We start from the raw sequence: 15,267 nt of genomic DNA on the forward strand, positions 1-15,267 counted from the left end.
GGCAGTGTAGCAGTAATATTTTTGAGGGATTGATCATGGCAGATGTGATTAGTTTGAACCATAGTTAAACAGTGCCCAGTAAAACAATGACATTGGTTATCTAGGAAATCTAAATAAAATTTGAATGACAAAATACATGATAAAAATGATGTGATGTTTTTATTATATGTATTTTATTAAATTATTTAAAGTCTTTTTACCATGAGTTAAATCTATAAAGACAAATAATGTATCAGCGTCAGGAATATACTATGCAAAGAAAAGATCATGACTAATTACAGATGTTAAATGATAGCCAATTATTCCAGGCTTTTAAATAATAGTTTCACTTCACTTCACCATGATACTGTGCTGGGTCATTAGTTATGTATTAATTATATAACTCCAGTAAGTATAAAAGTATTTTAATACCATATCCCATAATAAATATCCTGTTATTACTCTTTAAGTACAAGCACAAAAATATACTTTTATGTGGATTAAAAGATAAAGTATAAAATTTCTGCTCTGTGTATTTCAGGTTGGTAAAACAAAACCACCATGTAGATACATAGATTAAAAACCTAATCACCAAGTCTTTGACATGGCAGAATCTGATGGTGATATTAGGCAAAGACATATGAATGTGCCATAAAACACATGCAACAAAGCTCATACAAAATAGAAATTAGCTGCAAAGAATAGGAGTATATACACATATATTGTAGAAGCACTAGGATGATTGACCAAAGTGAGGTGTGTTTTATCAAGAGAAAAGCTAATAAAATGGAAGCTATCATTACAACAAGTTTTTAAAACATCACTGGTTATCAATCCCACATGGGGACTAAAATCTCTTTAAATTTTAAATCTCTTTTGTTCTGTTATCTAGACAACTGGGAAAAGAATACATCTATACTATATAGTCAGAGCAGGTAACAGGATACTAATTTTAAACAACAGAAAGTAAGACTGAGATCGACTGTAATTACTTTGGATAGGCTAAAAGTAGATAGTCTCTGCAAATAGAAATCCATATTATCCATTTATTTTTTCAGAATTCTATTTTAAACCTACTAAAGCTAAACTGACTGGTCAGAAGCTTTCATTAATTGTCTCTGACATCCAGGTAAACCAAAGCATATGAACAGGCCATGGTTTTTGAGTTCTTATTACAGCCTCAATTATGTGTTAGTCAACTCAAGCAACCATTATGTACTCAATAATAGGTATGACACAGTTAAGAACATCAGCAACACTATAAGCAGGCAGGCACAGGCAACCTGCTTATACTTATTTTTCTGGTGTTAACATTCTTAAAAAGCATGGAAAGTAGAAACTTATGTCTTCCTCATTAAACCTTAGAGTAGCACTCTACTAGATATCTTTACCTCTGTTCATAACCGTGCAGAGTAACACTGTCTTGAGAAATGACAGCACAGTATCTTACATGGAAAGGAAATGTAGGATGCCATAGTGGGAATGAATTTCTAATTGCCAGTGATTATTGTGAATATAACAATATTTTCCTGAACATTAAAGTCTCTGTGGAGGGTAGCTACAGTTAAAAAAAGGGGGGGGGGGGGGGGCGGAGCTTGTCTTGAAACTTTAAAATTGCATTGGTGTATATGATAATGTAACAAAGTACACAAAAGAAAAAAAATTTTAATTGTTTAAAAAAAAAACAAACATTAAGGGAAGCCGCTGATCCTTAGGAAGACACGAGGTTGCCTATAGTGAAGCATTTATAGAGTCCGATGCATCTACAAAACTGGTTACAATCACTAGCACAGCAAACCCTTGTGAGGTAAGTGTATTATTATCTGTGGTTCATAAATGAAAAAGCTGAGGCACTGACTAAGTCACTTGCCTAACGAGAATGAGTCAACGTCAAGAGTCATAGTTGACCTGGCCTAACGACTCCTGACGGTCAGTCCAGGGCTTAGTCAGCGGGGGCCGGAGTGGCTTCCCTGGCTGGCACCTGGACTTGGGCGGTTTCCGTTCACGTTAAAGCAGAACAGTGGAAGCGAGAGGACACAACTTGCAAATCATTTTTACTTCCACGCAAGATTTAACCCTGAAGTCTTAATTTCAGGAGTTGGAACAGGAAAAGCTGTCGGGTGCACTCCCCCTCCCCCAACCTGTGGCAAGTGGGTGCTGTGGGCGGTTCCGCCACCCCCTTTCGCAGTGATGGCAATGAGTGACCACCAGTGTTAGCGGAGCCAAGGGACCGAGGAGGGCTGACTGCTCAAACAACTATTCTCCAACGCCAACTCTTTTTAAAACTAAGAGAAAATGGTGAGAAGTCAAAAGAAAATTAAATAAACACACAGGCAACTCGTCCTAGGACCTCAATTAAGCAAATGAAGCCTTATTGAGCGTGCTGAGCCTTCGGTTCCCAACCTTCCGGGGAAGATGGGAGGACAGGGCGACAAACGGCACAGTAGGCATGCCTGGCAGTAAGTGCGACAGCATCTATCCAGGCGGAAGAGCAGAGGACTGAAAACCACCCTGCAGAACGCAAGTGTCCCCCGCGCCGAGAAGCGCGAACCGTACCCATCGACCACGTGACCGGTTCTTTTTTTTTTTTTTTAACTTCTTTGCCTAAAAGAAAAAAAAAGGGGGGGGGGGGAAACGGGAGAGACTTCACTTCCCAGAAGCCTCTCGTTAAACACGCAGCCGCAGTCTTGCGCAGGCGCCGCCAGGGCCAAACGGACACGTCCGTCACGTGAACAGTAGCCGGCCAATCCGGTTTGAATCCCCTTTTTTTCCTCTCACCACCCCCCCCCCCCCCCCCCCCCTTCAGGAGCGGTTGTGCGATCAGATCGATCTAAGATGGCGACTGTGGAACCGGTGAGTATTGCCTTTGGCCCCCACCCCCAGTGGTCCCCGCGCTCTGTCTCCCTTCGGACTGGGGGACCCCGCGGGACGGCGTTCCCGGCGCGCATGCTACCCCTTGCCGCCCCCTCCCCCTCTTCTTGGGCCTGACCTCCCCGCGGACAACTGGGGGCGCCCCGGAGGTTGGCCGCTACGGCGTGTGGAGCACACGTTCTGGTGGGGGCCCGAGAGCTCGGGGAGAGGAGTGGGGGAGGGGCGGCGCCTCCGGCGGAGCCTTAAGACCACGAGGATGGAGGGTGTTCGGGGCCCTGGGCTAGGGTTGTGAGAATTGTGTTTTCGGGATAGGAGGGCGCGGGGCCGGCTCCGAGCAGGCATCGGGATCCGCAGGGAGGGTGGGCGGCGAGCCGGCCAGGAATGAGATGGAGGAGGGCGCCCCGGGGCAGCCTTTCCCTCTCTCCCTCCCGAGCCTCTCTATAGCCCAGGGACTCGGGTGCGGCGCGCGTGCCGGGGTTCCTTAGATCGGTGGGCCGGGAGGCCGGTGGGCTCGCGTTGCCAGAGGGTGGGTTGGGCGGGAGTGGTGCCGCGGCACGCGCGTAGAAGCTTCGACCTCGCCGAGGGGAGCCGAGAGGGGCGAGCGCATGTTACTCCAGCGCGTCGGAGAGTTGCCGGGGTTGGCGGCAGGGGAGGCGAGAAAGGTTTGGGGTGGGGAGGGGAACCCCGTGCCGCGCGGTAAACCTCTGAGAGGAGGATGAAAGTGGGGGGGGGGGTTAGAAGGGGGACCACATTGTCCTCGCCCCTCCGTGCTCGAGACCGGGCTGTCATGGAGGAGGGAAGGGGGAGGAGCGAGGCCTACGGAGAGCTGCTGCCGGTCTGGTTGCCGGCCGGACCGGCTGCATTTCACACGCGCCTGTCTTCATTCATTCATCCTTCCGCGCTGTGCGCACGCCTCAGAGAATGCGTCTGGGTCTAGATCTGTCTGTTCTACCGAGTCTTTATCGTCTGGAAGATTTCACAGACGCAGTTTATTGGAAATAGAAACTTAACTTTTCGAGTTCATTTTCCATTTGATTTTATCCGTTCTACTGGCTTCCCTCCCAATTTAGGTACCATCTTAGACTTCTCTGAAGCAAGTTGATCCCAGAGCACAAAGTTGATTGTTACCGCTCAAAGGAGAGAGTATCTTTGTCATAGTTTGGTTTTGCCTGCACTGGCTCACTGAAACTTCTAGGCCTATGTTGCCGTTTTAGGAATGTCGCATCTAAGTGATAATTTAGAGGCGTAATACATTCACCAGAAAACCTTTGATACTCTGGAACCAATTCCAGACCTTCGTTGCCAGATGTTTTCGTGTATCTTTAATGGTAGTTTGTGATTTTGATAATGGCTTCCCAATTTGCTTTGACTCTTTAAAGGTTTCTATAACTACTTTGAAAACTAGGTATAGAAAGGTCTGTAGAATACACAAATGCTTATTTTTCATTACATTGATGTAAACTATCCTTAGCTTCCTGCCAGAGTTAAGGGCAGAAAGCTTGGTTATTTCTTCTTTTATTGGTACCAGTATGTGTTTATTTTCCTGGAAATTAGATTGATTACAGAACTCTCTTTAAGTTGCTGATACAATTAACTGATTTTTAGAACATTGATGTTAAATAGCTAAACGATAAATGTGTAAACTTTAACTTAAAACCCTTTAATGGGTTCTGGTATTACAACTGATCAACTCTCTTGCCCTCTGTACTAGCATCAGTTAAAAGCATTACAGCTGGTAATAAGGGCAAGGCTAAACCCTCTAAACAAAACAATAATGTATTCTCCGAAGTTTCAGTAACATTTAGGTCCTTTGGGTTTTGCAAAGCTATGCTGTTTTGTTTCAAAAGCAGGGAGCAAAACCACAAAGTGTTGAAGGAGTGTTTTAGTTTTTAGTGTTTATTTATAGCCCCTGATATGTTTAGGAGTTTGTACCAGGTGCTCTTGAAGATACAAATTATACAAAATGGGATTTTATACCTTGTTCAGTGTAAACTTTTAGAAGCTTAATTTCTAATGATCCTGGTCAGTGATACTAGTTGCTGACCCTTGGGAGATTTGAATACTGCATTTAAATTTGGGGAGTAGGGAACCTAAAAATCTGGTTTGTGAAAGTCGAAAGCCAGATTGAAACTGTGGTAGTTTGAGGATGCTTGTAAAATACTTTAAAGAGTTCATTTTTAGTGTAAAAAATGCGATTTTTTTTTTTAATGTACCCTTGTCCACAGATTAGTCATTTAGAATTCTTTTTCGCAATTTTAAATAGTCGGATTTTTTTTTTTTAAGCAGCTGATTAGTATTTGTTGCAATTGAAGTATCCCTGTAAAGCCTACAAAAAAGTGTGTTTATTCATTGCTATTTCAGTTAGCTTGTGAGTTTCCTTATTCCTTTTTTGCTGGGCATAATCATAAGCACCTAAAGAGTCATAAGTTTTTCCTGCTTGTCCCACCTTGGTAGGCATTCAGGGAATTTTTGTCTCTGAAATAATGTAAAATATCAGTCACTGTCAATTTGATATTATGTGAATATCAAGCGTGTGCGTGTGAGATCAGTTAAATTAAGATGTGTCTTAGACGGAATCTAAAAAACATGATAAAAATGAACTTACTTTAAAAACAAGAATGGACTCGCAGACACAGAATTCTAACAAATTTATGGTTACCAAAGGGGAAAGGGAGGAGGAAGGGATAAATTAGGAATTTGGGATTAACAGAAACCCATGATATATAAAACAGAGCACAGGGACCTGCTTTATAACGCAGGGAAAACTATATTTGGTACCTTATAATAACTATAATGAAAAAGAAGGTTAATATATATGTGTGTGTGTGTATTTAAAACTTTGCCAGTATACCTCAAATTAGCACAACTTTGTAAATCAATGATACTTAAAAAAACACCCAGGACAGAACACATGGACACACAAAAGGATACTGAATGATACTAAATTTGTTAAGAAGGTTGATAGGCAAATTGGAACCATTTATCTTAACAGGTACTGTGGGAAAATTTTGAACAATACTCTCCTGTTACTCTTGGCATTTGAATTGTGGCCAGTTCAGAATTAGAGCTTGTGAGTAGATCAAAGTTAGACGTAATATCAGTTGATAAAAATGGCAGGCCATCTTGCCTCCATTGGGACATTGTTTTGGTAGCTTTTATCTTCATTCTGTTTTCTTCATTATTGGGTTGTTTTTTGACTTGTAATTCTTTTAAAGATAAGAGATTTTTATTTCTTTAGTTAAACTGAAGGTATGTAATTTTACTTGCTTTTACATTGTGTTTTTTCAATTTTTTTAACATAGGTGGAATCCACTTGGACAGTCAGCTAATCTAATGTTTCCTTTTTTATCCCTTAGAAACATGTTTTGCAGAGAGTTTATAAAAAGTAAATCTTAAATTCATGTGACAAATATGTTATATAATGCGATTTTTTTTGCTAAACAAAGACTATTGACAAGCAGATCTTGCATATTAATACGCGTGTTTTTGCTTTAAGAAAACATAGTGTTATCAGAGTTCATTCATCAGCCAAAGAAATTTGGTTCTAGTGTTTATATTTTACATTTTACTTTTTTACTCTGAATTAATATTATGCCTAATTATTTGACTTAGGGAAGTCCAGCTTAGAAACATAGTGTGTACTCCAGAGTTTCAGAGAATAAAATATTTAATGAATTATGTAACCATAATCCAGTTTGGATAGAAAATTCTACACAAAAATTTTTTTAAGTATCCTATATAATTTATATAAGATTAAGAATATAGAAGGACCTGCAGTCCTGGATGTAACAAGGAACCTGTGAAGTAGTAGTTATAGCAGTGGTAATTTCTTCCTTTCCTTCTCTGCTTCTATTAGAAATTTTCTTGCTGTTTTGGAGTTGCTCCGTCTTTGTCATAGAGAATTTTTTGAGAAGTGGAAATGAGCCTGAATTACAGTCTAATTTTAATATCTGTGTGACCTTGAAATTTCTAAGGCTAGCTGAAAAATGGGAATAAGATACAGTGATTTTGATTTTCAAATACAATATTCAGAGATGACAATTCGTCAGTTACGAAGAACTAGATAAAGTTAATATTCCATTGATGTGCTGCATGCAGGTGCATTCATGCATGGGTATGCTTACCTTTTCCTCTCTTTGCTAGGAGATTCACATAACTGACTTTATTTTTATCTTTTCTTTGCCATTATTCAGAAATACAAAACTTATTACCCATAACTGATACTCTTCTCTTTACAGTAAAAATCAGTAGTGTTCTCTTTAAAAGTTCCTATATGTGTCTAGAGAAAAAAGATGACTTTTGTCTCTTAAGTACTATGTAGTCATTTCTAGTCTCTTACTTCTAGAACCTGAGAATGTGATCAGAAAAATAAGATTTTTTTTCCCCAGTTGGAACTTTTGATACATTTTCATAGAAACAATGGGAAGCTGTAGTTTTTGCGCACTGTGTTCACTAAGAGTCTGGAATTATAACAGATCTAACCAGCTTTGCATTTCCTGGGCTACAGATTTAAAGTTCTAAGCAACTGACTTAATAGAAATGTTCTTTTAAATAATAGTCTGTAATAGTGAATTTTAACTTAAGCAGTCTTTATAGCTTAATAATAGTTAACACAGCACTTACTGTATGTCAGGCATCTTACTAAGTGCTTTACATGTATTCATTGAATTTTTTAGCAGCCTTATGAGGTAGGTATTATTCTTATTTCACAGATAAGGAAACCAAGGCACAGAGAGATGAAGTAACTTTGTGTGACTAACTTCCCCAAGATCGCACAGCTAATAAGTGGTGGGGTGGAGTTCAAACTAAGGCAGCCAAGTTCCAGAGTGTGTTAAACATGACACTGTCTTTCCAACAGGCATGTAATGCGTGTTCCTTGTGTGACTTGGAAAGATTAATTTGATAAACTTAATAGATATTTTGCTACAGCTCTAAAAGAAAATATGTGGACTTTTTTAGTTTCTGTTGTACTACAGTGTTTGCTGATATCCAAAGTATAGAATCTTAAGGAAATAGCAAAGTGTCCAAAGTCTGAGGGCTAAACAAGTTAGTTATACTGTTCATTCTTCAGTAAATGGTCTAGGACTTTGTGGGTTGATTTCTAAAGAAAGTGAATGATCTCTTCCCTTCTCCCCCTTCTCATTTGATTTCTGGACCTTGTCAATTCAAATGATTTGACAGGTAAAATATTTTGCTAGTTGAAACACTATAGTAAAATTTTTTAAAAATTTGCAAATATGAAATCTGTTCTCAGCTACCTTTGTACTTTAGTAATTTTGGTGAAAGGTCTGCCATTTGAAAAAGTTTCAGTTATAATATGTCACTCATCTTAAAAGCTGAATTATTTGGCGGAGGTGGTAATATGACTAAGATTTCTCTGAGTAATCTTTGCAGCAAATTCTTTGCAGTAATCTATAAAGCTAAAATTTCTTTAGTTATGTATTTTAAACTTGTTACTATAAAATGCTGTGCTTATTATGACAGTCAATAAGAATTTAGTATTTATGTGAACTAAATTGTTATAAAAAATTCTTATGGGGTTTTCCATGGGTCATCTTAGGATAACAGTTTATGTAACCACAAAGTCTGATAACTTAAAGTATTAACTAAGGCAAGAAATACTTCAGTAGAGAGAAAATACACATCTTTTTCTTGTAGTTTTAAAAAAATTTTAATGTTGTGGGATAAATACTTTTTATTGGTGAGACATTCACATTTCAAGTAACTAAAAAAAAAATTTCTGCCAGGGTCACTGAGTTCCTAAGTGAGAGCGCTGGAACTCAAACCCAGGTTCTGTCTACAGGCTTTATTACTACACTTAGAAAAACTAAAATTCAACCAATACTCAGAAGTCCAACTCTTTACCTTTAAGAAAAACTCTTACCTTAAGGATAGAATGACTCATAGTTCGCACACAAACATAAAATCAAATCTGAAAGGATGTATGGGTGGTGGCATGATGGGATTATGAGTGATACAATTTATTTTTTTGTTTTGAACTTGTACAACTTGTATTCTCAAACAGTATTAGTAAAATCACGCTTGGATCTTAATTTTTAATGTTATTTTAGGTTTTTTAATTACTTTTTCCTTAAAGGTGATGGATCCTTTTACCAGTCTGCTGGAGCCTGTGACCTCATTATCAGAATACTGTTTTTAAATGCATTAAATAAAATATTAATACTTAGGATTACAAAGGAAAATAATTGAAGTACAGTAAGGATTAAAACTGTTAACATGAAACATTAAGGATGCTGCCTGGCACAGGCCAAGTCCTATCTTACTGGTGTGAGATATCTCCTGTTCTTTCCAACCACCTAGTTCTCTCCAAAGCATTCAGATGTTAACTGGCTTTTTTGAGGATTCTTCTGAAAAAATGCTGTCCAGGAGAACTTTCTGTGACGATCAAAAGTTCTGTATTTGTGCTTCTAATACAGTAGCCACTAGCTGCACTGTTGAGCCCTTGAAATAAAACTAATCCAACAAAGAAATGATTTTTAAACTTTAAATGTAATTTTTAATTACTTGTAATTTAATTCCATATGTAGTAAATGGATACTGAATTGGACAGTGGCTCTAGAATCTAGATATATCCTGGTATATACAAACACATATTGTGTTACAACTTTGTAAGGAATAACTGGATACAACAAATGCCAGTTTCGTTGGGCAAGTTATTGTTTAATTTTATTCTAGGAAGACATCTTTCTAATTTTTTTCTATATTCAACTTGCAAAGATAATTATTTGGTCTTGACAAAATTGTCATATGACCTTGTTTTGCTGTTTAAGAAAATGTGTGTGTGAATAGCCAGTTGTTGTTTATATTGTCCACAAATCAATTTTTGTACAAAAGAGTTTACAATGAGGTTTGCTCAGGCTGTTCCTATCCAGATGGATCACTTCTAGGGGCAACCAGCATGGTCAGTTCTTATCTTTCTGTGGAGATTTGTATATTTAGTGTCCCTCCCACCCTCAGCACGGATTTCCATCCAAGGATTCAGTCAACTGGTCAAATTTTGGAGGGCTCTCTGTGCTGTGCCATTTTATTTAAGGGACTTGAACATCTGTAGATTTTGGTATCTTAGGGGGTCCTGGAACCAATCTGCCACAGATACTGAAGGAGATATATATATATACACACACACTATATTATATGTATACACAAGCAAATGTGATATTGGAAATGTGGGGCTCCACTTATGTATGGATTTTTTAATTTCACTAAATGCATTCTGTGATACTACATGATCTGCAGTTGTTTGAGTCCGCAAATGCCAGGTTTTGGATGAGAAGGGCTGACTGTAAAGTTGTGTGTGGATTTTTGACTGTATAGGGTCGGTACCCCTAACTTCTACATTGTTGAAGGATCAACTGTATATCCTTTACAAAAAATAAGTGGTAGCCAACTCCATACACTATTTTGGCCTCTTGTGTTTTTAACTTATTATGTCTTTTAGAGCATTTCATATCAACAATCAAGTTTTCATTTTTTTTTCTGATGATATATATTACATGGTTTGATCTTAAAACATATTATTTATATATTGATGAACACTTCCTGGGGTCCAATTAAGGCATATCAGTATATCAAAGTGTATAATCCTGAATTGATTATAAGAGGGAATGTGATTGTTAATCTGGGGATGAATTATAGTACCATTTGTGTTTATTGGTTTGGCTGTGTTATCCATACCTAAATTTAAAGAAAGATCGGGGAAGTGAAGTGAAGTCACTTAGTCGTGTCTGACTCTTTGCGACCCCATGGACTGTAACCTACCACACTGCTCCGTCCATGGGATTTTCCAGGAAAGAGTACTGGAGTGGGTTGCTATTTCCTTCTCCAGAGGATCTTCCCAACCCAGGGATTGAACCTGGGTCTCCTGCATTGTAGGCAGATGCTTTACCATCTGAGCCACCAGGGTTAACTACTGTGATTATTTGAGAAAGGCAATAGAAAATTCAAAGGTGTAGAAGATTGTTAGTTATGCCCCCTAAAGAATCATACCTCCCTGTATCCATGTAGCCATACTTTTGAGTAGTCTACAGCTCCCCTCCTGTCATACACACACATCCTTTACCTCCCACCCTACTTCACATCCCCAGTTTAGCCATGTAACTTACTTTGGAATTCCAACCATTTGCTAGTTAAGTGCTATGATGAATAACTCTTACCTGTATTCTATACATGAGGTGGTATATCTGTAGGGTGAATGTTTTGTCAACAAATTGAAAATTTAAAAACTCCTCTGATAAAGCACTTTTGTTACTGTAGTTGGCTATCAGGCTACAATTTTTTTCTTTTTAGAATTCCTTTCTAACTGAGATATTTATATGTAGAAAAAATATACATGTGTCTGTAAGTTTTAGAGTAATAAACTGAAGACCCGTCATGTAAGACATCATCAGTGCTTCAGCTTTTTACTCCATGGTCACATTTTCATTTCTTTGCCTCCTTACCTATTCACTATCCTGACTTTCATGTTAATCATTTCCTTGATTTTTTTGAACAGTCTAATTATCTTTAGAGTTTAATATCCAGTCTGTGTATCTTTCAGCTGTTTTAATTTTGAAAAACTAAAAACTTAGATGATGTATAAGGAAAGCGCAGTATTGCTACTGTAGTTGAACACACCTTCTGGGTTAATAGCTTGGTTTCAACTTCCTGAAATTTCCACTAGAGCTCCTCTTGGGAAAACCAATGGGTAAGATTATGTTCTGTGAAACACAGGACTCTATGGTTACCTGGTGGGGCTGTGAAATGGGCCAGGCAGAGAACCTTCAGTTAAGAAAGAAGTCTCTTGGAATGAGTTGTTCTGTATTTAAGAATAGGTTAACTTTGGTGTCAAATTCCTAGCTGTTCCAGGGAGTAGGGCACAAAAGAGGGGGAAAGGAGCTTTGTTAGCCTATGTTTAAGTTGAGTTAAGTGTATATAAACACCCAGGCCAGACACATGTCAATCTGTTTTTTAATAGAAGGTAGCATAGTAAGCCCTTTGGTCATAACAGATGCAAAATGAATGTAGCCTGAATCGCACTGCTCCAGTCTAGACTGTTGTTCTCTATATCTGGTGCACACCTGTCTTGCTTGGATCCCTCTTGACTATGTTCCTGATTTGTTCTCGTGACTTCTGTGTTGCACCCCTCTGTTTGCTGTATCTCTTTTCTTCCTCTGATTATGGTTGGTTGTTTCACTATGGTGGATCACATCTTCCAGAAAATTTTTGAGAAAAGGTGCATGAGAAAGATTTTTGACACCATGCGTATTGAACATGTAGTTTGGCTGGGTGTAGTCTTTTGTTCAGAATTTTTAAGTCCCATGGTCATTTTCTCTCATAATTCTGATGATTTTTTTTTTTTAACGTGACTAGTTCCCTTTCCATTCCCCAGAAATTTGTCGAGTTTCCTTGTCCCCATTTCACAGTGACATACTTTAGTATGAATATTATCTGTTGTGCTGGGTACTCATTGAACTTTTTAAATATAGTAACTCTTATCCATATATAGCAAATATATCCATCTCTTCTGAGAGATCTATTGGTGATTTTCCTATCCGTTTTTCTCTTTGAAACAGTTAATTATATATTGGAGTCACTAGTTCACTGAGTCGTTCATGTCTGCATGCTCTGACATGCTCTTGTGTGCTCTCTAAATTAAATATAAATTTTGCTCTCGTTTCCCGTCTCTTTTTTGTTTTGTTTTCTGTGTGTGCTAAGTTGCTTCAGTTGTGTCCAACTCTTTGTGACCCCATGTACTGTAGCCTGCGAGGTTCCTCTGTCCATGGGATTCTCCAGGCAAGAATACTGGAGTGGGTTGCCATTTCCTTCTCCAGGGCATCTTCCCGACCCAAGAATCAAACCTCAGTCTCCTGCATCGCATGTGGATTCTTTACCATCTGAGCCACCAGGGAAGCCCTGAAATGGAAGTAGAGGCATAAAACATAAGAGACTCTAATCCTTACTCATAATATAAGTGAAATCTGAATTAAAACTACACTGAGATACCGCTTCCCTGGTGGCTCAGAGGTTAAAGCGTCTGCCTGGAATGTGGGAGACCTGCGTTCAATCCCTGAGTTGGGAAGATCCCCTGGAGAAGGAAATGGCAACCCACTCCAGTACTCTTGCCTGGAGAATCCCATGGAAGGAGGAGCCTGGTAGGCTACAGTCTATGGGGTCGCAAAGAGTCAGACACGACTGAGCGATTTCACTTTCTGAAATATAATTTTTATTGTACCCATATATCCAGTCTGGTGATAGTGGGTTGCCATGCCTCTCCTCCAAGGGATCTTCCCAATCCAGCAATTGAAACTGCATCTGTTGTGTCTCCTGCATTGGCAGGCAGGTTCTTTACCACTTCAAACCTTTTCTGTCTCATAATTTAAATTTCCGGATGTTCTCTGTCTCTCTGATCTTCTGAATGCTCATTTTCATAGCTTCCTGGAATAATTGTATGCTTTTGAATTGAATAACTTTTGGAGGACGTATATAGGTACATATTTTTAAAGGCATGATCTATCCCTGACTATTTTCTCCGAGTTGCTTTTTTTCTTTTTATTCTTGAACTCATGGCAGCAGTCCTGGGGACCTAGAGTGGTTGGGTGGGGCTGGGGATGGAGCTGCTGCTACTGCTAAGTCGCTTCAGTTGTGTCCGACTCTGTGCGACCCCACAGACGGCAGCCCACCAGGCTCTCCGTCCCTGGGATTCTCCAGGCAAGAACACTGGAGTGGGTTGCCATTTCCTTCTATAATGCATGAAAGTGAAAAGTGAAAGTGAAGTCGCTCAGTCGTGTCCGACTCCTAGCGACCCCATGGACTGCAGCCTACCAGGCCCCTCTGTCCATGGGATTTTCCAGTCAAGAGTACTGGAGTGGGTTGTCATTGCCTTCTCCATTGGGGATGGAGAGACCTAGTTATTTCCGAAACAGCTTTCACTGGATTCTTTTTATTTATTTATTTTTGGCTATGCTGGGTCTTTGTTGCTGCACATGGGCTTTCTCTAGTTGTGATAAGTGGGGGCTGCTCCTTGTTGTGGGGTGCAGGCTACTCATTGAGATGACTTCTCTTGTGGAGTACAGGCTCTAGGCCCACAGGCTTCAGTAGTTGGGGTACAGTTGCCACGCGGCATGTGGGATCTCCCCGGACCAGGGATTGAACTGGTGTTCATTTGTTGCAAGGCAGATTCTTAACCATTGGACCACCAGGGAAGCCCTCTCCAAATTCTTTTTAATTTACTCCCTTCACTCCAAGTTATAAAGGTGCTGCCAGGAGACTTTAAGGTGTATACTGATAGTTACCACTTGTCCATCTACATTCCACTTTTCTTTCTTTTTTTTTTCCTCCTGCTCTCCCCATGATTGTGGACCTTCTTTTTTTTTTTTTTAATTCACTGTAGTTTTAGTGCAATTTTGACTGGGAACAAAATTAGAATCATTTATGCAAACATTTAAGTGCCTATCATGTGCCATGCACTCTTGAGTGCTTAACCCAGCTCTCCCTTAACCTACGAGATACTGGATTACTGAATAGAAGAGAAATAAAGAACTAATACTTACTGTGACATTTAAAAAGTAACTTGTTGCATTCTGATTATAGAATATAATGTTAACAATTTTTCTATATAAGTAGGCCAAAAATGCCAGGAATAATAACAAACCTAGGAAGTTCTTTGCAGCAATCATATGCTCAAATACCAGAGTCTTTAAGTGCCTAGAAATTATAAATCCTAACAGTTTGCAGGATTCATAAATCAAGTGAGAAATACAGTAGAGGACTTTAATAAGTGAAGAATCATAATTTGCTTTTCAAAGAGTTACTGTTGGAAAGATGTTGTTTTTTTCCTAAAGTTGATGTGTACATTCCGTATAAACTGAATCAAAATATTTGCTAGTGCAGTGGAAGCTACACTTGATGTTGGGGTTCACAAGCTGGCCTTAGGGCTGCTTTTTTGTGTGGCCTGCTAAGAATGGTTTTTATTTCACAAGATTGTAAAACAAAACAATGAATAAGTGATCAGATTCCCAGCCTAAAATATTTATTCTCTGGCCATTTAAAGAAAAAGTTTGTAAGTTTATTTGAAAGAATAAACAAATGAAAATGGCAGTAAATTTTTGAAAAGGAGGAGAAAAGGGGAAAGAAGAATGTCCCCTGCAAGGAGAAAAAAAACATTCAACAAAGGTACTTTTAAGAATGTGATGTTGGTGCAAGTGGGGACTGACATTTCTGGAGCAGACTGAGCAGTCCAGAAGTAGACACTATATATATTTGGGCTTCAATATTAATTTTGTCATAATAAATTTGGAACATTTAGATATGTATGAAGAAAAAAATCATCTGCAATCCTAACAATGTGTTTTCTGGTTTACTTGTTTGTGGACTCTTCCTCCCGCCCCGCCCACCATGTCTCCCTTTGTGCCTTTTCCT

At 39.1% G+C, this 15,267-nt stretch overlaps 1 protein-coding gene across 1 annotated transcript in view; it reads left to right on the forward strand.

The window, feature by feature from the left end:
- Nucleotides 1-2,426: 2,426 nt before the first annotated feature.
- The window catches only part of EIF4E (eukaryotic translation initiation factor 4E), a 41,025-nt gene continuing 28,184 nt past the window's right edge, over nt 2,427-15,267 (forward strand). Inside the window, exons 1-2 of the mRNA XM_019962416.2 lie at nt 2,427-2,553; nt 2,786-2,832. Of these exons, the coding sequence (XP_019817975.1) occupies nt 2,815-2,832 (18 nt within the window). The 5' untranslated portion in view covers nt 2,427-2,553; nt 2,786-2,814. The remainder of the gene's footprint in view (nt 2,554-2,785; nt 2,833-15,267) is intronic.

This window comes from Bos indicus, chromosome 6 (assembly GCF_029378745.1).
Source record: "Bos indicus isolate NIAB-ARS_2022 breed Sahiwal x Tharparkar chromosome 6, NIAB-ARS_B.indTharparkar_mat_pri_1.0, whole genome shotgun sequence".
NCBI classification, from domain to species: Eukaryota; Metazoa; Chordata; class Mammalia; order Artiodactyla; family Bovidae; genus Bos; species Bos indicus.